The sequence below is a fragment of the Euprymna scolopes genome, chromosome 33 (assembly GCF_053919585.1).
Source record: "Euprymna scolopes isolate OS-2025 chromosome 33, ASM5391958v1, whole genome shotgun sequence".
NCBI classification, from domain to species: Eukaryota; Metazoa; Mollusca; class Cephalopoda; order Sepiida; family Sepiolidae; genus Euprymna; species Euprymna scolopes.
The window spans coordinates 74,085,660-74,110,361 of record NC_136514.1 but is presented as its reverse complement, the minus strand read 5'-3'; the positions used below and the strand labels follow the sequence as shown (position 1 = coordinate 74,110,361).

The 24,702-nt window shown below is 31.2% G+C and overlaps 1 protein-coding gene across 2 annotated transcripts in view; it reads right to left on the bottom strand.

Moving 5' to 3' along the window:
* Positions 1-13,566: 13,566 nt before the first annotated feature.
* LOC145258299 (uncharacterized) overlaps positions 13,567-24,702 on the bottom strand; it is a 61,139-nt gene continuing 50,003 nt past the window's right edge. For both annotated transcript variants that reach the window (XM_080116341.1, XM_080116342.1), the window contains 2 exons: positions 18,319-18,380; positions 13,567-13,744 (listed from right to left, as the gene is read on the bottom strand). In XM_080116341.1, the coding sequence (XP_079972467.1) occupies positions 13,630-13,744; positions 18,319-18,380 (177 nt within the window). In that variant the 3' untranslated portion in view covers positions 13,567-13,629. The remainder of the gene's footprint in view (positions 13,745-18,318; positions 18,381-24,702) is intronic.

The window sequence follows — 24,702 nt, the reverse complement described above, 5'->3', positions numbered from 1 at the left end:
AGACATTCAGCTTTATATTATAGATATATATACACACACACAGAGTTCTTTCGGCTCATTACGAAACATATTATTCAACATGTATTAAAGTGTATATATATATATATATATATATATATATATATATATATATATATATATATATATATATATATATATATATACATACATATGATTTTCAGAATGTGAGAGATTATATATAATAAATTCCACAGCCAAATTCTTGTGTGCAGGGCGTTTGCTCAGTTGGTAGAGTGCTTGCCTCGCATGCAAGAAGCTTGGGTTTCGAATCCTGAGTTCGGATGTGTCTAACTGATAGCCCAAATGAAGGTTAAACTCGAGTCTTGGACTTCCGGTTCGTTGACTGTCATGGCTCTTGTGGGCTGCAATGTTGTTTGGCTGTGGAATTTATTATATATATACATATATATATGCACACACACAGAGTTCTTTCTGCTCATTACGAAACATGCATAAATATTATTCAACGTGCATAAAAGTATATATATATATATATATATGCACACACACACACCGAGTTGTTTCTGCTCATTACGAAATATATAATATTATTCAACGTGCATAAAAGTATATATATATATTTATATGCACACACACACACACAGAGTTGTTTCTGCTCATTACGAAATATATAATATTATTCAACGTGCATAAAAGTATATATATATATTTATATGCACACACACACCGAGTTGTTTCTGCTCATTACGAAATATATAATATTATTCAACGTGCATAAAAGTATATATATATATTTATATGCACACACCGAGTTGTTCCTGCTCATTACGAAATATATAATATTATTCAACGTGCATAAAAGTATATATATATATTTATATGCACACACACACACACAGAGTTGTTTCTGCTCATTACGAAATATATAATATTATTCAACGTGCATAAAAGTATATATATATATTTATATGCACACACACACACACAGAGTTGTTTCTGCTCATTACGAAATATATAATATTATTCAACGTGCATAAAAGTATATATATATATTTATATGCACACACACACACACAGAGTTGTTTCTGCTCATTACGAAATATATAATATTATTCAACGTGCATAAAAGTATATATATATATTTATATGCACACACACACACACAGAGTTGTTTCTGCTCATTACGAAATATATAATATTATTCAACGTGCATAAAAGTATATATATATATTTATATGCACACACACACCGAGTTGTTTCTGCTCATTACGAAATATATAATATTATTCAACGTGCATAAAAGTATATATATATATTTATATGCACACACACACACACAGAGTTGTTTCTGCTCATTACGAAATATATAATATTATTCAACGTGCATAAAAGTATATATATATATTTATATGCACACACACACACACAGAGTTGTTTCTGCTCATTACGAAATATATAATATTATTCAACGTGCATAAAAGTATATATATATATTTATATGCACACACACACACACAGAGTTGTTTCTGCTCATTACGAAATATATAATATTATTCAACGTGCATAAAAGTATATATATATATTTATATGCACACACACACCGAGTTGTTTCTGCTCATTACGAAATATATAATATTATTCAACGTGCATAAAAGTATATATATATATTTATATGCACACACACACCGAGTTGTTTCTGCTCATTACGAAATATATAATATTATTCAACGTGCATAAAAGTATATATATATATTTATATGCACACACACACACACAGAGTTGTTTCTGCTCATTACGAAATATATAATATTATTCAACGTGCATAAAAGTATATATATATATTTATATGCACACACACACCGAGTTGTTTCTGCTCATTACGAAATATATAATATTATTCAACGTGCATAAAAGTATATATATATATTTATATGCACACACACACACACAGAGTTGTTTCTGCTCATTACGAAATATATAATATTATTCAACGTGCATAAAAGTATATATATATATTTATATGCACACACACACACACAGAGTTGTTTCTGCTCATTACGAAATATATAATATTATTCAACGTGCATAAAAGTATATATATATATTTATATGCACACACACACCGAGTTGTTTCTGCTCATTACGAAATATATAATATTATTCAACGTGCATAAAAGTATATATATATATTTATATGCACACACACACACACAGAGTTGTTTCTGCTCATTACGAAATATATAATATTATTCAACGTGCATAAAAGTATATATATATATTTATATGCACACACACACCGAGTTGTTTCTGCTCATTACGAAATATATAATATTATTCAACGTGCATAAAAGTATATATATATATTTATATGCACACACACACCGAGTTGTTTCTGCTCATTACGAAATATATAATATTATTCAACGTGCATAAAAGTATATATATATATTTATATGCACACACACACAGAGTTGTTTCTGCTCATTACGAAATATATAATATTATTCAACGTGCATAAAAGTATATATATATATTTATATGCACACACACACCGAGTTGTTTCTGCTCATTACGAAATATATAATATTATTCAACGTGCATAAAAGTATATATATATATTTATATGCACACACACACCGAGTTGTTTCTGCTCATTACGAAATATATAATATTATTCAACGTGCATAAAAGTATATATATATATTTATATGCACACACACACCGAGTTGTTTCTGCTCATTACGAAATATATAATATTATTCAACGTGCATAAAAGTATATATATATATTTATATGCACACACACACCGAGTTGTTTCTGCTCATTACGAAATATATAATATTATTCAACGTGCATAAAAGTATATATATATATATATTTATATGCACACACACACCGAGTTGTTTCTGCTCATTACGAAATATATAATATTATTCAACGTGCATAAAAGTATATATATATATTTATATGCACACACACACCGAGTTGTTTCTGCTCATTACGAAATATATAATATTATTCAACGTGCATAAAAGTATATATATATATATTTATATGCACACACACACCGAGTTGTTTCTGCTCATTACGAAATATATAATATTATTCAACGTGCATAAAAGTATATATATATATTTATATGCACACACACACCGAGTTGTTTCTGCTCATTACGAAATATATAATATTATTCAACGTGCATAAAAGTATATATATATATTTATATGCACACACACACCGAGTTGTTTCTGCTCATTACGAAATATATAATATTATTCAACGTGCATAAAAGTATATATATATATTTATATGCACACACACACCGAGTTGTTTCTGCTCATTACGAAATATATAATATTATTCAACGTGCATAAAAGTATATATATATATTTATATGCACACACACACACAGAGTTGTTTCTGCTCATTACGAAATATATAATATTATTCAACGTGCATAAAAGTATATATATATATTTATATGCACACACACACACACAGAGTTGTTTCTGCTCATTACGAAATATATAATATTATTCAACGTGCATAAAAGTATATATATATATTTATATGCACACACACACACACAGAGTTGTTTCTGCTCATTACGAAATATATAATATTATTCAACGTGCATAAAAGTATATATATATATTTATATGCACACACACACACACAGAGTTGTTTCTGCTCATTACGAAATATATAATATTATTCAACGTGCATAAAAGTATATATATATATTTATATGCACACACACACACAGAGTTGTTTCTGCTCATTACGAAATATATAATATTATTCAACGTGCATAAAAGTATATATATATATTTATATGCACACACACACAGAGTTGTTTCTGCTCATTACGAAATATATAATATTATTCAACGTGCATAAAAGTATATATATATTTATATGCACACACAGAGTTGTTTCTGCTCATTACGAAATATATAATATTATTCAACGTGCATAAAAGTATATATATATATATATGCACACACACACACCGAGTTGTTTCTGCTCATTACGAAATATATAATATTATTCAACGTGCATAAAAGTATATATATATTTTTATATGCACACACACACAGAGTTGTTTCTGCTCATTACGAAATATATAATATTATTCAACGTGCATAAAAGTATATATATATTTATATGCACACACCGAGTTGTTTCTGCTCATTACGAAATATATAATATTATTCAACGTGCATAAAAGTATATATATATATTTATATGCACACACACACAGAGTTGTTTCTGCTCATTACGAAATATATAATATTATTCAACGTGCATAAAAGTATATATATATATTTATATGCACACACACACAGAGTTGTTTCTGCTCATTACGAAATATATAATATTATTCAACGTGCATAAAAGTATATATATATTTATATGCACACACACACACAGAGTTGTTTCTGCTCATTACGAAATATATAATATTATTCAACGTGCATAAAAGTATATATATATATTTATATGCACACACACCGAGTTGTTTCTGCTCATTACGAAATATATAATATTATTCAATGTGCATAAAAGTATATATATATTTATATGCACACACACACACACCGAGTTGTTTCTGCTCATTACGAAATATATAATATTATTCAACGTGCATAAAAGTATATATATATATTTATATGCACACACACCGAGTTGTTTCTGCTCATTACGAAATATATAATATTATTCAATGTGCATAAAAGTATATATATATTTATATGCACACACACACACCGAGTTGTTTCTGCTCATTACGAAATATATAATATTATTCAACGTGCATAAAAGTATATATATATATTTATATGCACACACACACAGAGTTGTTTCTGCTCATTACGAAATATATAATATTATTCAACGTGCATAAAAGTATATATATATATTTATATGCACACACACACACAGAGTTGTTTCTGCTCATTACGAAATATATAATATTATTCAACGTGCATAAAAGTATATATATATATTTATATGCACACACACACACAGAGTTGTTTCTGCTCATTACGAAATATATAATATTATTCAACGTGCATAAAAGTATATATATATATTTATATGCACACACACACACAGAGTTGTTTCTGCTCATTACGAAATATATAATATTATTCAACGTGCATAAAAGTATATATATATATTTATATGCACACACACACAGAGTTGTTTCTGCTCATTACGAAATATATAATATTATTCAACGTGCATAAAAGTATATATATATATTTATATGCACACACACACACAGAGTTGTTTCTGCTCATTACGAAATATATAATATTATTCAACGTGCATAAAAGTATATATATATATTTATATGCACACACACACACAGAGTTGTTTCTGCTCATTACGAAATATATAATATTATTCAACGTGCATAAAAGTATATATATATATTTATATGCACACACACACACAGAGTTGTTTCTGCTCATTACGAAATATATAATATTATTCAACGTGCATAAAAGTATATATATATATTTATATGCACACACACACAGAGTTGTTTCTGCTCATTACGAAATATATAATATTATTCAACGTGCATAAAAGTATATATATATATTTATATGCACACACACACACAGAGTTGTTTCTGCTCATTACGAAATATATAATATTATTCAACGTGCATAAAAGTATATATATATATTTATATGCACACACACACACAGAGTTGTTTCTGCTCATTACGAAATATATAATATTATTCAACGTGCATAAAAGTATATATATATATTTATATGCACACACACACACAGAGTTGTTTCTGCTCATTACGAAATATATAATATTATTCAACGTGCATAAAAGTATATATATATATTTATATGCACACACACACACAGAGTTGTTTCTGCTCATTACGAAATATATAATATTATTCAACGTGCATAAAAGTATATATATATATTTATATGCACACACACACACAGAGTTGTTTCTGCTCATTACGAAATATATAATATTATTCAATGTGCATAAAAGTATATATATATATTTATTTGCACACACACACACAGAGTTGTTTCTGCTCATTACGAAATATATAATATTATTCAACGTGCATAAAAGTATATATATATATTTATATGCACACACACACACAGAGTTGTTTCTGCTCATTACGAAATATATAATATTATTCAACGTGCATAAAAGTATATATATATATTTATATGCACACACACACACAGAGTTGTTTCTGCTCATTACGAAATATATAATATTATTCAACGTGCATAAAAGTATATATATATATTTATATGCACACACACACACAGAGTTGTTTCTGCTCATTACGAAATATATAATATTATTCAACGTGCATAAAAGTATATATATATATTTATATGCACACACACACACAGAGTTGTTTCTGCTCATTACGAAATATATAATATTATTCAACGTGCATAAAAGTATATATATATATTTATATGCACACACACACACAGAGTTGTTTCTGCTCATTACGAAATATATAATATTATTCAACGTGCATAAAAGTATATATATATATTTATATGCACACACACACACAGAGTTGTTTCTGCTCATTACGAAATATATAATATTATTCAACGTGCATAAAAGTATATATATATTTATATGCACACACACACACAGAGTTGTTTCTGCTCATTACGAAATATATAATATTATTCAACGTGCATAAAAGTATATATATATTTATATGCACACACACACACACAGAGTTGTTTCTGCTCATTACGAAATATATAATATTATTCAACGTGCATAAAAGTATATATATATTTATATGCACACACACACACACAGAGTTGTTTCTGCTCATTACGAAATATATAATATTATTCAACGTGCATAAAAGTATATATATATTTATATGCACACACACACACCGAGTTGTTTCTGCTCATTACGAAATATATAATATTATTCAACGTGCATAAAAGTATATATATATTTATATGCACACACACACACAGAGTTGTTTCTGCTCATTACGAAATATATAATATTATTCAACGTGCATAAAAGTATATATATATTTATATGCACGCACACACACACAGAGTTGTTTCTGCTCATTACGAAATATATAATATTATTCAACGTGCATAAAAGTATATATATATATATATATGCACACACACACACCGAGTTGTTTCTGCTCATTACGAAACACGCATAAATATTCATAAGCAAAACAAAAATCTTTCTCAAATTAACATCAATGTTTGCAAAAATGAATAAAAAACGCATATTTTCCTAACCTAAACATTTCGTATAGCTTCAATAATCCAGAGTTCAGTTTTCAGCTGAGGTTTTTTCCCTTAACACCAACAGTCCAGGCCACTGTTGAGATAACTTCTTACCTGTTGATTGAGGTATATCTCTTGTCTTGTGCAGTTCTAGAAGGTCCACCCTTCAAATGTTTGGCTTCTCCTTTTGGAAAGGGGTTAGTTTATTGTTAATTGCCCGAGACGCCACTACCAGGGAATGTTGATGGAGCTGCCCATGTAACAGAGCGTGAACGCACATATACAAATGCATACGAAATGCAAAATGATATCACTGTTGGGAAAAAGACTATAAAAAGGAGAGAGAGAGCATGTTAGAGAAGATGGTCATGTGGATGACGTTTGAGAGCACGTTAGAGACATAAGTGACGTCACAGCCATAAAAAGAAGTCATGCATGGTGGGAGAATGAGGAAATAAATGTTGTTGTTACAAAAAAAAAAAAAAAAAAAAGCAAGTTGAAGTTCTTTCCTATTCTTTGTCTACTTTGCGACTGAGACTACAACGTGTTGGGTAACGTTACACCCAGACATTTTTTGAAGGCCAGAATACTCTTCATCTAAGGTGTTGATTTTTTTTAAATCCTACTTTCCGACCATTGTGTCATATCATCTCGTGAGATGGAAATAAATATCTCCAATGATCCACAGCTCTGGCTAATACACGTTTTGTTTTGACAATATCTCAACCCTTTTCTGATTATGTATTGTCGAATCTAATAATTTTGGAAAACGTTTTTATGCTTCAAATTGTTTAAAATAATAAATTTATTTCTAATTCAATAAAGAATAAATTCAAACTGCTTTTTATCTATGTACTTATAAAGTTGAGTTATTTTCTCACTCTGATAATGATATTAAAAGCCTTCAAATTATTAAAATGAATTTCTTAATATACTCCGTCATTGATATGCATGAAGGTTAACTTATTTGCATATTCCTTTGAAAAACGAGCGTTGATTAATCAATTATTCATTTTTATCGTTTCTTATTAGATGATTGGGTTCATTTCACTATTATGCTGAATTCTATTGATGCATAGTTTCTACATTCTGCATGACTGCGTAAAATTTAAGATGAAAACATTCTAACACACGATGATATATATATATATGTTAGGACGTATATTTGATAAAAAACAGGGGAAAAGTGCTCAATACGTGAGTAGAGCTAAATATGTTTTTCACTTAAATCATTACAAATGGTTTCAATAGACAGGACAATAAAAAAAAAAACCTGTCCATCTCTTCAGATAATTCGAGATAAAAAACAAATTTGAAGGAAAAAAAGATTCTTTTGAAATTATGTATGGATCTCAAAAACAAGGGTCGAGGTGCTGGATAGAGATGAGAAGGGAGGAGTAAGAAAAGGAAAGGGGTGGGAAGAGGTAAGGATAATATTTATTATTAGGATTGAGATTAAAATTGAGAATAGGAGGAAAGAAAAAAGAGTAAAGTGAAGTAAAAAAGTCTAATAGTTAGTAATATTAATTAAAATGAAGAGTATACAACAAATAAAAGAAATATATAAAAAAATAAAAGAAATATATAACAATGTAAAAGGAAAAGTCGTATAATTCGTTTAAATGTGATATTTTTATTAATACAGATTTCGTATTTATTATTATATTATATTGGACCTAATATATAGTAATGATTTAAAAAGTTAAAAAAAAAAAAGGACTCACACACCGACACAGAGAATTGAAACCAAAACGTTTAGCTTACGATTTACTTTTTCCTTTGATGTTAATGTCTGACCTATGAAGACAAGTTTGCTGCATGGCTAAAAATTAAAACATGAACCAATACCTATTATGTTATGCATATTTGTAATGCTGTCATTCAACCTTCACCTGGCTAATTTCATTAAAATTTTCATATTTTTGCACCAATTTTTCGCGGCTAAAATTAAAAAGATTAAATTTTGTGTGGATTTGAATACACTATATATTAAGTTTCATGTCTGTAGATCAAAAACTGACACAGGAGTTCGGTTGGCAACATTTTTTAAGCAAAAATATATACACATACATAAATATCTATATAGAAAGAGGTTTGAGTTTACTATAAACTTTTTATACAAATATTATGCAAGTATAAATCATGTAGAATATCTGCATGAATATAATTACACGTAATAGTTAACTAAAGATGATCATCCCATAAGAAAACCAAAAAAACTAATAGGGAATTAATTAAAATTAATGTTTAAAAGAATATACAAATTAGCTAGATCTTTTGCAGATGAATGCAATTTCACGACCCATACATAAGAAAGTTGTATTTTCTTTTTAAATAAATAAAAAAAGGATTTTTAATATATCAACACAAAAAAAAATTATAGGAATATAGACTTACTCTTTGAATTTTCACTTTTTTAGTTTTTGTATATTTTTCCTGCAAATAAACGTAATATTTTAAATTCTGACGCTTTCCCCTAAAGAATCTTCAAAATAAAAATAAAAAATAAATAAAAAAAATAACACTTTTGCCAATTTTTTCATGCATACTTTGTCTTTATTGAGATGTAACATCATGTGATACGAATCCGTAACAATAGTTGTTCATAAAATTAACTTTGTAAGATTGTAACAGATTATTTAGAAAAACAAGAAATAAAAACAATTTGTTTTGAATTTTTTTTTTTAATTAAAAAAATGTTATCCTGAGACAATCTGAATTCGACAATTTTGTTTGGACTTCTATTCTCATCTTAAGTGTTATTTGCACAACGTCTATCTAATTAAACTCTGGAATCTTTCTCTCAAACTCGAGAGATTCCCAAGTTCAACAAGATACACGCAAAGAAATAATGTTGTAAACGTTGCTGAATTTTTTTTTTAAAAGATCGACTATTTACATTATTTGGATTTTTCAGACAACTACTCTTATCTTGAGTGTTTGTTTTGATCGAATAAAACGCCTGACTTTTTCATGTGTATCTTGTCAAACTTGGGAATCTTTCTGTTAAACTCAGAAATTTGTACAGAATTTCTAATGAAATCCACGAGAGTAGCATGTTCTCATTCTGTCAGCCATGACTGGATAGAAGTCTTAAGTAATTTGCAATTATATTTTTGAGGGTCGTCCGCACTGAAGATTGTAATTTTAATCTCCAGAAGAATGTAACTTAAAACTGAATTTTACCAAGTACTTTATCCATGGATCCTTGCAGATAATTTTAGTAAGAATTTTAAGAGTATTAAACCCATTTTGTTTTTAGGTGTATAATTTTACCACTTATCAATATACAACACTATTTATTATTACTAGATATTTTATTTAACTTTTTTTTTGTAGGATCCTAAGTATTACAAAGATTCTCGAGTTTGCCAACATACACCTGAAGAAGGTTAGAAATAATATCATTTGAGACGCTGTGAAAATAACACTCACGGTGAGAACAATAGTCCAAAGGACCCAAATAATACAAATAATCAATGTTCATCTAAAAAATTCAGAAATATGTTTTATGTTTTCAAAGATGTGACATTTGATTGAAATCAGATATGGTGCCATGCTAAATCAGTTTCTTTCAGCTGTCAACATAACTGAGGTATTTGGTATGAAGATTCTAATAATATCCAATGACTCGTTTAAGGATCAGACTAAAAATATAAAATTCTATCAGAACAATCATTCTCTTGGCCAGTAAGATACTTATGCAGTATAAGGACTGCGCTATCGTCAGAATCATCCGGGCAGTTTGTAGAAAATGCTGGAAGGTCCTGTAACACTCAATGCCTTAATCCTAATACCAAAAATCGAAAAGAAAACATTTTTTTGCTATGATTGGTTTATTATATTAAAAAAATCTAAATAAGGTATCGAAATCCTGCACGTCTTAACCCTAAGACAAAAAGTCATAACGAAAACACTTTTTTTCTATCATTGTTATATAAAAATCTAAATATTTATCTGGAATTGAACAAAAAAAAAAAAAAAAAAAAAATCATAAAAATTGTTTATTTGCTATCAGTTGTTGGTTATTCAAAAAAATAAATATTTATGAAACATACCTTACAATGAATGTTTTTTTTCTTGAGTTTTATCTTTTTTAAGTTCCGTAAGAATTTTTCAATAATTATTCAAGAATATTTTCACTTTTCAATTAATTTTTCATCGAAAAATTTGGCCAGCGTTTTCGTGAAAAAAAAATAACACTTTTGTTTTGCACCTTCCAGTGTAACCTGCTCAGAGGATTCCGACTATACTGCATAAGTATCAAAAAATATTTTAAAACCATTCAATTTTAGTTTTGTATGATGACGGATCAACTTATTTTGAGTAATTTAACACCAAATTCAGTCATTTAAAAAAAAATGTTATTTTCAAGTATTTGTTTTCGGAATTTTTGAGATGAGGATTGATAATTTGTGTTATTTGGAACTACAATTTTAGTCTCTGTTGTTATTTAACAACATTTTGGCTGGTATAACCTTTCATCTTCTTTAGGTCAATCTTTTCAAACTTGCAGTAATGTCTCACACAATTTACGCAAAACGGAAAATGCTCTAAATCAGCATTCACTTGGAATTACATGCTCAAATTTTCAAGATTTCTTAGTTTTTATGGTGTTCATATCGGGCGTGCAAGTTTAAGCAAAAAATCTGAGGATATGCATTTCAAGTCCTGGATGATTTGATATAGAATTACTCAGAGATAGATTGTTCGCATTCTGTCAATCCTGATTAGGTAGTTAATGACCAGAACAACAATAATCTACCCCTGTGGATGAAATAGAGGGTTCAGTTTGAAGTTCCGTATAGTATAGTTATGCAGTAGAACCCCGGGATACAGTGGCTCTAGGGTAGATTTTTTTCAGGTTACAATGTGGAATACAATGTTTTTACGGACCCTGGTTATAGTATTTTCCGTGCCTTATGGCGTTATTTATAATGTTATTTGATTATATACATGTGTATTATATACTGTACTGTATTTTGTTACTAATTTTTAATGCCGTATCCTGAGGTTCTACTGTAGCAAAATGTATGTCATAATCAGGACAGGTAGTATAACTTTGGGTCAAGTGGACCTGAGAATAATGAAAACTAAGAGTTGACTTTATGGTAAAACCGTAGACATGCAGCCTTAGTCAATTACCCTAAAAACAAAAAAATAAAGTGAAATTCTACTTGAACGTAAAAATATGAATAAACATTATTTTAGATTAGGGAATCATATTCACATATAAACTTAATGTAAAATGATCACCCACTTGTGGACCAGACAGCATTTTTAAGTCTATATGGTCCAATATTGTGTAATCTTGAAGTAAGGAATCATTTTACATTAAAAATATATGCGTGATTGCAATAATTAGCAGTGAATGGAGTAAGTTCAGTGAACTTGTGCTATTAATAACGATCAGAGCATTACTGCTGTCGACCAATGGAAGAGTTTTATAAAGCATGCGTACGCAATGTGGTGACGTATGGAAGTGAAACCTTACCTGTGAGAGTTGATGACATGGAGAGAAACGACATTAGAATGTAGTGACAGTCTTAAAGACAGGTTTAAATCTGATGACCTCAGAGGAAGATTTGGACAGTAAAAGAGGTGTGCAAAAGAATAGACTTTGATGATATGGCCCCATTGAAAGAATGGATGAGAGTTCTTGCATTAGTTGATGTAGAACAGTTGAGGTAGCAGGTTCAGTTCATAGTAGAAGATCAAGGAAAACATGGAAGGAAATGATAAAAATGGACTTTAGGGAAAGAGGGATGGATAAAGACCTGGTCAGAGATAGATTAGTTTGGAAGTCAATCTCTTAAAGCCACCTAACACATGTCAGTATGTAAAACTGACATTAAATGGAATATTATTGTGATGATGATGATGATGGTGGTGATGATTCCTTACTCTAAAGTTTTGTTTCTTTTCGCTGCATACTTTTTCAGTTTCTTTACATGTAACCACCTAAAAGAAGTAGAATCTCATTTTTCTTAACAAAAGGCACATGGCTCCAATAATAATACACCGGATGCAGTTTCCTGCCATACCAGAGACAAATTCTATTTGACTCAAAGACAGAACTTTGACAGGTACTACCACTACTTGAAGTCAAAATGGACCTTGAAGTAATGCCAACCAAAACGTGACTCAACACTGTCCAAAGCTCCTAAATTGGGGCCTCACCTTTCATGTCAATAAGACGAGAAAACAATGGGGTCATGTGAACATGAGCCACACAATGCTGATACGAAGAGCCATTTTTTGGAACAGAAATACAAAAGAAAACAAAAAAAAACAACTTTTCTTTTATTCTTTTCTTTAGAATTAAAATAAATTATGAAGAATCTATCATTTAATTTCTTTTGAATTGTGCAAATGTTTTGGAAAAGTTTTCAAATTCGGTCAAAATCTCATCGTTCTTTTCTGGAGAGTTGTGTGCTTCCTTCTCGTACAAATTTTTAGCCAATCTAAAAAAGAAAAAAGAAACATACAAATTATTCACTGAAGTAAAAGTATTATATTATTGGCTCCCAGAAAATACTGGTTAGCTTGTTGCATGGCTGATTGTCAGTGTTTAGGTTAGAAATATTTCGATGACAAAGAAAAGAATGTTTTGAATAACAGAAAGAATGTCATCAAAGTAAAAAAAGGTATTGTAACTTTAGAAAATTCATTTCTGCCATTCCTGACTCTCAGAAATGCCTTTCTTCTTTTTTTGACCCAAGAATTTTTTTTTTCAATTTCAACTTCCTGCAAAATCAAAAGTTGTTTCTTACAACTGATCCTCAAAAATAATTTTCTTCTTGATTTTCACAAAAACAACTTCAAGAAATGAGTGGATGTACCTAAGAAGAAAAATTATCTATTTTTCATTTTATAGCATATATAAATAAACTGAATTTTTTTTAACTTAATACTAAAGGATTCCCACTTATAAAGTTCAAAGACAACACAAAGATAAAGGTTAATGAGGTGGAATGACTATCAGTTGAGAGATGAAAGGATTGGAATGATTGAGAGGATGAACCAAACTCAAATTATTAATGGGGGAGGGTTCACAATAGAAAGCTGTTAACAATAGTTTTGAAGATGATCATGTTGTAATATGGAGGGAAGTAGTCCTGTGGCAACCTGTTCTCCAGACAGGAAGTCCCAGCAAAGAAGCTTTTTGGGGGGGAAATTTCACTTCATACTAGGCATGTAGAGGAAGAAAAGAAAGCAGTAGCAGAAATAGTTCTTGCTACGAATGTCTTGCTGTAAGGAACCAGAAGTTGGAAATAAGGATAAAGGATAGCATTGTCTTTTTTATGAGAGATCACCCCACCCATGACTATTAGATTATGAAATTGATTTTATACTTTGACAATAAAACAGTAGTTCGTCTGAGGACGAATCTAACTCATATATAGGCAAAGACGATTGCATCAGGTGTCAGGTACTTTCTGGAGTAATAGAATGATCCAACAATTTTTGCAGCAACCTTAGCAACAGATTTTTTTAAAAACAAATTTATTTATTCAAATTAAATTCCATAAATAAAAATAATAATCAATAAATCAAAAAATAATAATGATGGAAAGTTTTCTTGAATAATGATGATGGAAAGTTGCTTGTAAATCCAAACCATTTCATGATATTCTGTCAGGTTAGGGCATTATGAATAAATCGTGGCTGTTGAGGAAGTTCCACATGGTGTGGCCCAGCACTTCATTTGTATCCACGGCGATCAGTTAGAATACAAAACTCAAATGTGATCTCACAGTTGGGATCGCATTTAATTTGTAACCATTGTGACTGTGGACAACAGTCTGTGCTAGTAATACGGTTACATAATCGTACAAATCGTTTATATTCTTTAATGATGCCAAAAATGTTGCTACGGTACGCGAGCACTGTACACAATGATTTCATTCTAATTTTCTTTTTACCCATTCTGTGATGAATATTATACACTGATTTGGAGTTGAAAGGGGTTTTGTCCTAATCCCACTTAATCTGTCAATAGGGATTAATGCATATCTTTTAATCCACACTAAGCTGCACTTATTTGTGTAATCAACTTGAGGTATTTTAATTTAGTTAATTTTGTACTAGTTTATACCTGCTCCTTGCAGGGTGTTGGTACAATATCTGTGTGTGTCACTTTCCATCTTTTCTTAGTACCACTTTACAACCTAAAACCCCATCTACGGTATCGTCCTGAGATCACAATAAGCACAAAGGTTAGGATTGCTTTGAGACCTGACCAATGAGAGTTGCAGATCTTAAAAGGTTGGCAGTGTTTTATCTTCACTGTCTGTCAAATTATGCTGGTCCACTAGCACCATTTTGTCTCCAATAGACAAATCTGATGCGGGATCATCCCAGTTAACCAAAAAAAGGGGACTTGGTTGGTTTGGTCACATTGTAACAAAGGAGAGTTCATCCAAGAAGCAATAGTTCTCAAACTATTCCAAGATGTGTGAAGATGCCTGGGAGGACAGCTGAAGATGTGATTACACACCATCAAAACTGACATCGAATCTACCTCTGGTCCACAAATCTATAGTGTTCGCTGCTGGTCCCGGAACTGGCTGCCTATACCTATCTCAGTTACTGCAAACTGTTGTGCATAGTCTGTGTACATACGGAATGCTGTGTATTTTGTGGAAAGACATCGTGTGAAAATGCCGCCAAAGTCAAAAGTCCCCAATTTATAATTATCATGAAGTGAAATTTTTGAAAAAAAAGTACTTGGTATTTGCATGTGAGAGAGAGAGAGAGTAAGTAACTATGATGAATGTATTTACATATTGTCTTTATTAACAAAAAAGAACATTAGAAATTATGTTTTTAAACAAAAAAAATTTGATTTGAACTAATGTCAAATGCCGTTTACATCTACTTTTTTGCTGTTCATAAAAAATTAATTTGTTTAAAAAAGTGGTACTCGTACAGTCTAATCAAGACATTAAAAAACTGAAAATATCAAAAAAAAGTTATATTGTACGTATCCATTATGGAATGAAGTTCTCCGAAAAAAAATGTCACTTAATTTCATCAAGAAGTTTTTTTTTACAGCAAAAAAAAAAAAAACAATTTGTTATGATACCGAGCAAAAGGTTTGATTTTTAGGAAGAAAAGCTAGAATTAAAGATGGGGAGGGAGTGTCGGCGCTTTAAATTGAGTTATCTCTCCGTGGCGTGTTCAAAAAATTAAAAGATGTTTGCTTTCAACGCGCTGTCATAAAAGCCTGTTTTTCCACTGTAAAAGAGAAACTGCTCGATCAAATTAAGTGAATTTTTTTTCAGAGATCTTCAGTCCAAAACGCATACATACAATATAATCTTTTATTTGATATTTTCATTTTTTAATGTCTTGATTAAGCTGTACAAATGCCAAAAAAGTATATATTTTTTTGTTATGTTGATTTCTTTAAATTTATAAAACACATTAAAATAAAAAAGATTAAACTTACGTGAAATTCCAACTCAGATATTGACATCGTATAAACTAATGCCTTAGTAATGAGTATTCTGTCTATTCCTTTTTGTTAATGACATTTTTCTAGTTCTATACAAACAGATCAATTTCCAAACTTTAAAAAAATAATTTGGAGTACTGGTACAGTATAATGGGATTTCTGAACAAATGCATTTCAAGTAAAAACACTTACTTGTCATGTCAAAATGAGTGAAAATTCTAAACACTATGAAAAATGACCAAGTAGAAAAATAATTACAAATAAAAATAAAATTTTTCGAATTATAGTTTTATTGTATTTGTTAATGTTGGAGAGTTTTTAAAATCCAGGGGAGGTAACTACAATCTATGATTTTGACAAATCCACCATTACAAAATAGAAAATGGCTGACTGCTAATATCTGTGTTTTGAAAAAATATAGTTCTAATAGATCTTCTAATCAGTCATTTTCGTAATTTTTGGAATTTTGAATAAGGTTTGATAAGAGATATAAGTACGTAAAAATATTTTCATCTAAAATGCACTTTTGAAATCCCATTATACTGCATAAGCACCTAATTTTGTATATGTTCTTGCCTGTACAATTGGTAAAGAAATCAAAAGACATCATTGAGGAGTTGTATTTCTTACGTAGAACTAGCAGAGCTACCCATCGTTGCCAGAGTAAAAATTGTAACATTTCTATTAAAAATTCGGCACTTGTACAGTTTAATCAAGACATTAAAAAATGAAAATATCAAAAAGGTTATATTGTACATATCAATTTTGGACTGAAGTTCTCCAAAAGAAAAAAAAAAAATTCACTTAATTTGATTGAGTAGTTTTTTTTGTTTTTTTTTTACACTGGAAAAACACATTTTTATGACAGTGTGCTGGACAGTGGCAGCCATGTTTGGATTTTTAGTACACACCATGGGGAGATAATTTAGTCTAAAGCGCTGACACCCCCTTCCCTTCTTAAATACTAGCTTTTCTTCCTTTTGATTGGTATCATAACAAATTGTTTTTTCGCTGTAAAATAAAAAAAAAAAAAGAAGAACTACTTGATCAAATTAAGTGAAATTTTTTTTTTTGGAGAACTTCATTCCATAATGGATACGTACAATATAACTTTTTTTTTTTTATATTTTCATTTTTTAATTTCTTGATTAAACTGTACAAGTACCAAAACTTGTTTTCTTTCCCCCTCCTTCGTTTTTCTCCTCCTTCTTTTCCGCCCAATCCATTCCTCTATTTGGACACACATATACAACATTTTAGATAGATTTCTTGAGGAATGAGTTGGCATGAGGGAATTAATTCTTTGATTAAAAATCAGAATTACTTCCCTTTAGTTAGTATATAATCTGTCCCCGCCTCCCTCAATCAATCTGCATCAATTTACCATCATATAATTAATATGCTTTGTTACGAATTTATTATTTATCTGTAGCAACGCTGATCAGGAAAATACCAACTTTGTGGGTATTTGTTTGGTTGTTTTTGAGTTTTAGCTACACATCCAAACATACACACACCACTGCCCTTTATATTATAGATGCCTCTCCAATACCATTTATAAAATGCAAATATACTTACTGTCGATTTTCCTGCTTCAAACGCAACATCTCACTTGTCAATGCATTGATCATTTTTGATTTCTGAAAAACACAAAATAATTTATATATAAATCAAAAATAACCTATGTGTGTGCTTGTACATACACTTATAACTTTAGCAGATGAACAGTTCCAGTTGAAATTTAGTTTACATAGACCTCAATAAGGCATGCAAAGTAATTTATTTTTGATGCCTCCCCTTTAGTTGCTCCCACTCCCATTTAAAGACTGATCTGCTTATTTTAAGTTACCAAAAGTGTGTATAATTTAGATTATTTAGACTAATATTCTGATCTTGAATGTTATTCGCATAACATCTCAGCCGATGTAAACTCTGACCTTCTTGAGGTGTCTTTTGTCAAACTCAAGAATCTTCCTGTTAAATTGTAAATCTGTACAAAATTTAAAACGGAACCTTTTATTTAATACACAGATCCATGGCATAATGGATAAAGTATTAGGAATTTCAAGCGGAACCCTTTATTAAATCCACGGGAATAGCATGCTATTGTTCCGTCAGCCATGATTGAGTAGAAATTCTTAGTAATTTGCAATTGTATTTGAATACTGTCACAGATGCAGAAGAGTAACTTACAACTGAATTTGTCAAGTACTTTATCCGTTACGCCACAGATTTTTGTTATGCTATTATACTAGCCTGGGTGGGTGCCCGACGTTGCCCGGGTGTTTGTAGGTGTAAAAAGAAAAAGTGGTAGTAGGCAGATAGGCTCGAATCCACGATACAAAGGCGGAAAAGAAAGTGAAAGGAAACCTGACGTTTTACCGCTACGCCATGACACGACCGGAAGTATTAAGTGTTCAAATTAAACGTAGTCAATCAAAAAGATGACTTGCAAAAATGGCATTGCTTTTAAACCTTCCACGAAGGTCGTTTTTAATGGGGGGGGGGGGAACCAGCTAGGCCAAAATAGGCGGCACTCTGGCAGTATTACAGAACAGATACTACCTGGCTGGAAGGCTTGGAGAGGCGGCAGTTGCGTTCGAATAGTTTCACTTTATTTATACGAAGACAAACAGTTGAGAGAACAGGACAGTGGGAAATTTTTAAAACTCGATCAAAAAAAATGAAAGAAACGATGTCCGTTTGCAAATCTGAGATATTATGATCTAGGAAGTATAAGGAATCTAACCGATGCAAAAAGCCTTTCATGGACATACACAAACGTACGTGCCCATTTTGCATTTTATCTATTAGACTAGCGAGGGGTACCCGGAGTTGCCCGGTGTTTGGAGGTGTGGGGGGGGGGGGTAAAAAATAAAAAAAAAAGTAAGTATGAGGATTGAACCCGAACCGTGGAGGCAAAGTTGTAAATTAAAGTGTGAAAAAAAAAACCGTGCGACATTAACCATTGCCCCACCGCGACATGCTTACGGAAACACGTTTGAATTTATTTAATTACTTGGATTTAGCAGGTGCACATTTTAATGACTTAATGAGGTCAAGTTTGACTGCGGAATAGTATTCATTTACTGCTGAACGCTTTTTTTTTTTCCCCCGAAGATGTTATAGGAAAAAGACTAACCCACATGCGGGAGCGACAAATATTGAATATTTATCTTCCCAAAATCGAGCAAATTAAATAGACAGGCGAGCTTCGTTGTTAAGTGTGAGATATTACGATTTATATGTGATATAAAAAGTTTTAAAAAGTTGTGAACCGACCGACCGCTTCTCTGAAAGAAGCCTTTTGTAGACATACAGAAAAAGCGAACACACATACATACATACACACATACATACATACACACATACACACACACACATACACACACACACATAAACATACATACATACACACATACATTTTCGCTTTTATATTTATAGATAAAGCATCCCTGTTTTATAAGTACTTTAATGAAATGTGCTCTGATGAACTCATAACACTTGTGCCCCATCAACATACATACTCCCGACTAACCTCACAAGCAGCAAAACCCCACCCCTTCACTGTTCAGATCCTTAGATACCAGTAAGCCTGATACTTTAATAGTTTCTTCTCACAGACTGCTACACTTTAGAATTCCCTCCGTTTCCTCCTTCCCTGACTGTACCATCCTGCAGAAGTTTAAATGTACTGTGAATAAACAGCTTGCTGCTCAACTCCCCACAATCCTCTGTTAGAAATGATTCCAAATAGTAACCCCTAAAGTTCAAGTCGCAACATGCATTGTTCGGGTTGAAAATGAGTAAAACCAAAAAAAAGAAGGAAAGGTAAATTTCAATACATTAAAACAAGAGAGAGGAATGGGCAGAGTGAAGGTGTAAGAGAGGTGGGAGAGAAAAATTCAAAAAAAATAGAGAGGGGGGGGGAAGAGAGAAAGATATAGAGACGGATTGAGAGAGGTAGAGAGATAGAAATTTTAACCTTTTCTATTTCGTCTTTTATGTCTCCGCGACAACACTTGGTAGTCCTGCTAATCTATTATGATATTAAGGCTGTGTCTGCAACTAACTTTCTAACAAAACAGTATGTTTTATCTTAAACATTTACTTGTTAATATACTCCTATTTTTAAGGATAAAAAGGATGGTAAATTATTTGATTATAAATACAAAAAAAAAAAGATACCGATCTAAGGGAGACCACTTTTGTAGTTCGTAGTTGTTCCCCTTTTTATCTTTTCAAATTTTGAAGTATAAAGAAGAAACCACAAGCCATGTGTGATTCATGTTGTATTACCAACGAAGTCTTTCCTTGTTATTTTATTTACCGTATGAAAAAATACACAAGAATTTTTGGTGCTTGTGCATTATAATTGGATATTAAAAAAATGTATTTGAAGTTATGTCGAAAATAGTACAAATTCCCAAAATTACGAACAATGATCAAGTAGAAAAATAATTGCAAGTAAAAATAAAATACAACGAACTATGCAGTTTTATCGTATGGTCTTCTTTTACATATGATAAACTGACTTATCTCCCTTGTTTTCATTAACTTCCACATTTCAAATTAGAAAAATGGCAGATCGAGAATATACAAAAATATCTACATTTTATTTTTTCTAAAAAAGTTCTAGCAAATCTTTAATTCATTTTTTGTAATTTTTGCATTTTTTTTTTTAATTTTGACTTGACATGCAAGTACATATATTTTTTTGTTAAACTTAAAATGCACTTTTTAAAAATATCTAATTATACTGCACAAGTTCCAAATATTTTTATCCTATTTTAATGAAAAACTTGCCACTGTTTTCAACCAAAATCAATCCCAACAGTGATGGAGAGTAGGAGGTGATCTCTTGTCTGCCCTACAGCCCCTTTCTTTACAGAAGAGATAGTCTTCTCTCTGCTCTATCATTATTTCCATGCAAGGGGCTCATATGAATTTCAATCTTTGGTTCCTTCTTGTAAGACGTTCATACAAAGAACTTATGTTTCTTCATTGATGAAAATAAACATTCAGTTGTTGTCCAGAATTCAAACTAATTAAAAAACAAAAATACAGAAAAATCTTTGATGATATACGTACCCGTCACGGGACAAAAATATTATATTTAAAAAATCACTTAAATCGATCAAGTGTTTTAAAAAGTGAAAGTGTCTGTCTGTCTGTGTGTGTACATTTCCCTACGCAATAACTGTCAATTTTAAGTCTACAGACTCGAAATTTGATATACAGGGTACTGAGATTTGGGAAAATCGATATGATCGGTTTTCAGCCAGAAATTTGGCGATTAAGAGGTCAAAGTTCAATGATTTGATCTTTGAGAACTCTACCAAACTCCTCCAACAATTTTCGGTCTAAACACTTGAAATTTTAGATATAGGTTCATTGGATATGGATCTAACTTAATAACTTTATTTGAGCTCAAAACAATAATTTTAAGGGGTCATAATAGAGGTCAAAGTTAAAAACAATTGACCACTTTTTTTTTTTTTGCTCAACATACATCTCCAAATACCTGGGCAACGCCGGGCACCCATGCTAGTATATCCATAAAAGTGAATGTGTTTGTCTGTGTCTGTATATTTCCCTACGCAATAACTCTGTCAATTTTAAGTCTACAGACTCAAAATTTGATATACAGAGTACTGAGATTTGGGAAAATCTTTGTGATCAGTTTTCGGTCAGAAATTTGGCTGTTAAGAACTCTACCAAACTCCTCTGACAATTTTGGGTCTAAACACTTGAAATTTAAGATATAGATTCCTTGGATATGGATCTAACTTAATAACTTGATTTGAGCCCAAAACAATAAATGTTAAGGGGTCATAATAGGAGTCAAAGTTAAAAAAATTGACGGCTTTTTTTTTTTTTTTTTGCTCAACATACACCTCCATACACCCGGGCAACACCGGGCTGAAATGCTAGTATATATATATATATATATAATTTTTTTACAATTTTTAGTAATTAATAGTAAATCATAGCACGTTACAGACCGATTTTGACCTCTATTTCTGTTTCGATAGTTCAAATTTAATTGTCTTCCTTTATTTATTAAATATGGCAGAGCGAGACAACATCCTTGCTTCCTCATAAAATTTGATTTTCTTATTAAAAAAAAAAAAAAAAAAAAAAAACTACTTGATAAATTTCTGCGATTTTTGGAATATGAAATTATCATTCTGTGACAGGTTTGTACATCATAAAGATTTTTCTGCATTTTTTTTTTCAATTAGATTGAATTCTGGACAAGGACCAAACATTCTATTCGCCCTTCACAGACAGATTCTTTGCAAAGGTTTCTCACCTGTGAAACATTACCATTGGACTCATGGTCATGGTCGCAACATTCATCCTGGGTTGGTTGGGTCGGATCTTTTCAATGAATTTATCATGTCCTGAACACTGGCTAACCAGGCACAGGTGATCCAACGCTGCTTTCACTATGATTGCAAGCTATTTGCTGTTCCAACAACAGACCTCGTAAAGGTGAAGGCCCAGAATCAATCTAGAATCCAGGTTTTGAATTGGCCTCCACAACATTTCTTACAGTTTTTTGGTGCTGCTGGGTTGATGACTTCTCTGATGAAGTCACCTGAGTGTTGTTGAAGGGCATGACCAAACCAACGAAGGCATCTGGCAAGGAGAAATTTTTGGAGAGAGTGAATCTTACAGTGAGCATGAACTTTACTGTTGGAGATAAACTGTTGTCAATGGTGATGGAGACTGTGGTGTTAGGCAGTGATGATTGAATATCTCCAGTTTGTGTAGGTAACTTGCCATAAAAAAGAATCATGTGAACGAAGGCTTGGTAGATTCTGACTTTGGTGTTCAGCCTTATGTCTTTTTGAAACCAGAGGCGCAATCAAAGTCAATATAAAGTGGTGCGAGCACGGCTGATGCAGTTGAGGATGCTTCCTCTTCTTGGCCTATTGCAGTGATGATGAAGCCAAGACATTTGAACAGATCAACCTCTTCAAGTGTTTCTGTGCTAAGAACAATCAGTTGTTTTTCATTTGGAAGAAGATCTGCTGTCAGTTTTCTGGATTGGAATCTATTCATCTAACACATATCATTCGCTAGTTTTAAACCTTGAAGTACAATTTCATTTTTTTTTTAGCTCTTTACATCAAGTAACTTCATGCCTTGCCTGGAGTGATTTCCATAAAAAAGGTGCACATATGATTCCTTTGTAATGCACGAAAACTGAATTTTAAGATTTTAATTTTTTCCTCAATATATTTATGTAACATAGCATGGTTGCGTGTAAGTAAATGCATACAAATTGACATCGCTGTTGAGATAAAAAGGATTATAAAAAAGAAAAGTACAATGATTACAAGAGGGACAAGATAACGTTCAAGATTTCGGGAGAGACGTGGATAACGTGCGAGTTGGGAAGAACGTTCGAGAAGACGATAATGTGAGGGACGTCACAGTGGTAAAAAGAGAATGACGAAATAAATGTTGCTACAAAGAATGAGCGAATTGGAGTTATTTCCTATTCTTTGTCTTGGTCTCCTTTGCGACTGAAACTCAGCACAGCATATGTTGGGTTCTGGACAACATTACATTTGCAATTAATTGCGCTTTGCAAGACAATTCATGACCGTTTTGCTTTTGGACTTTACAAAACATTGAATTGAGATTTTACTGAACTTACATGCCTACCTGACACAGGAGATTTTTTCCGTCAGCATCAAAGTCAATAGAGTTTAAACCATTTCTGAAATGGTGTTTCCCCTACCAACTGTGGTATGTTGCTGATTCTGTGCAGTTCTAGGAGGTCGATCCTCCCAGGCTTTGCCTTCTCTCTTTCAGAAGAGGTTAGTTTATTGCTAACTGCTTGAGACGCCCCCACCAAGGAATGCCAACAGGGCTGCCCAGACATTTTTTACAGACCTCTTTTGGGGAGCTGGCTCTTCAATCCTATTTTTTGACCCTTGGGAGGGA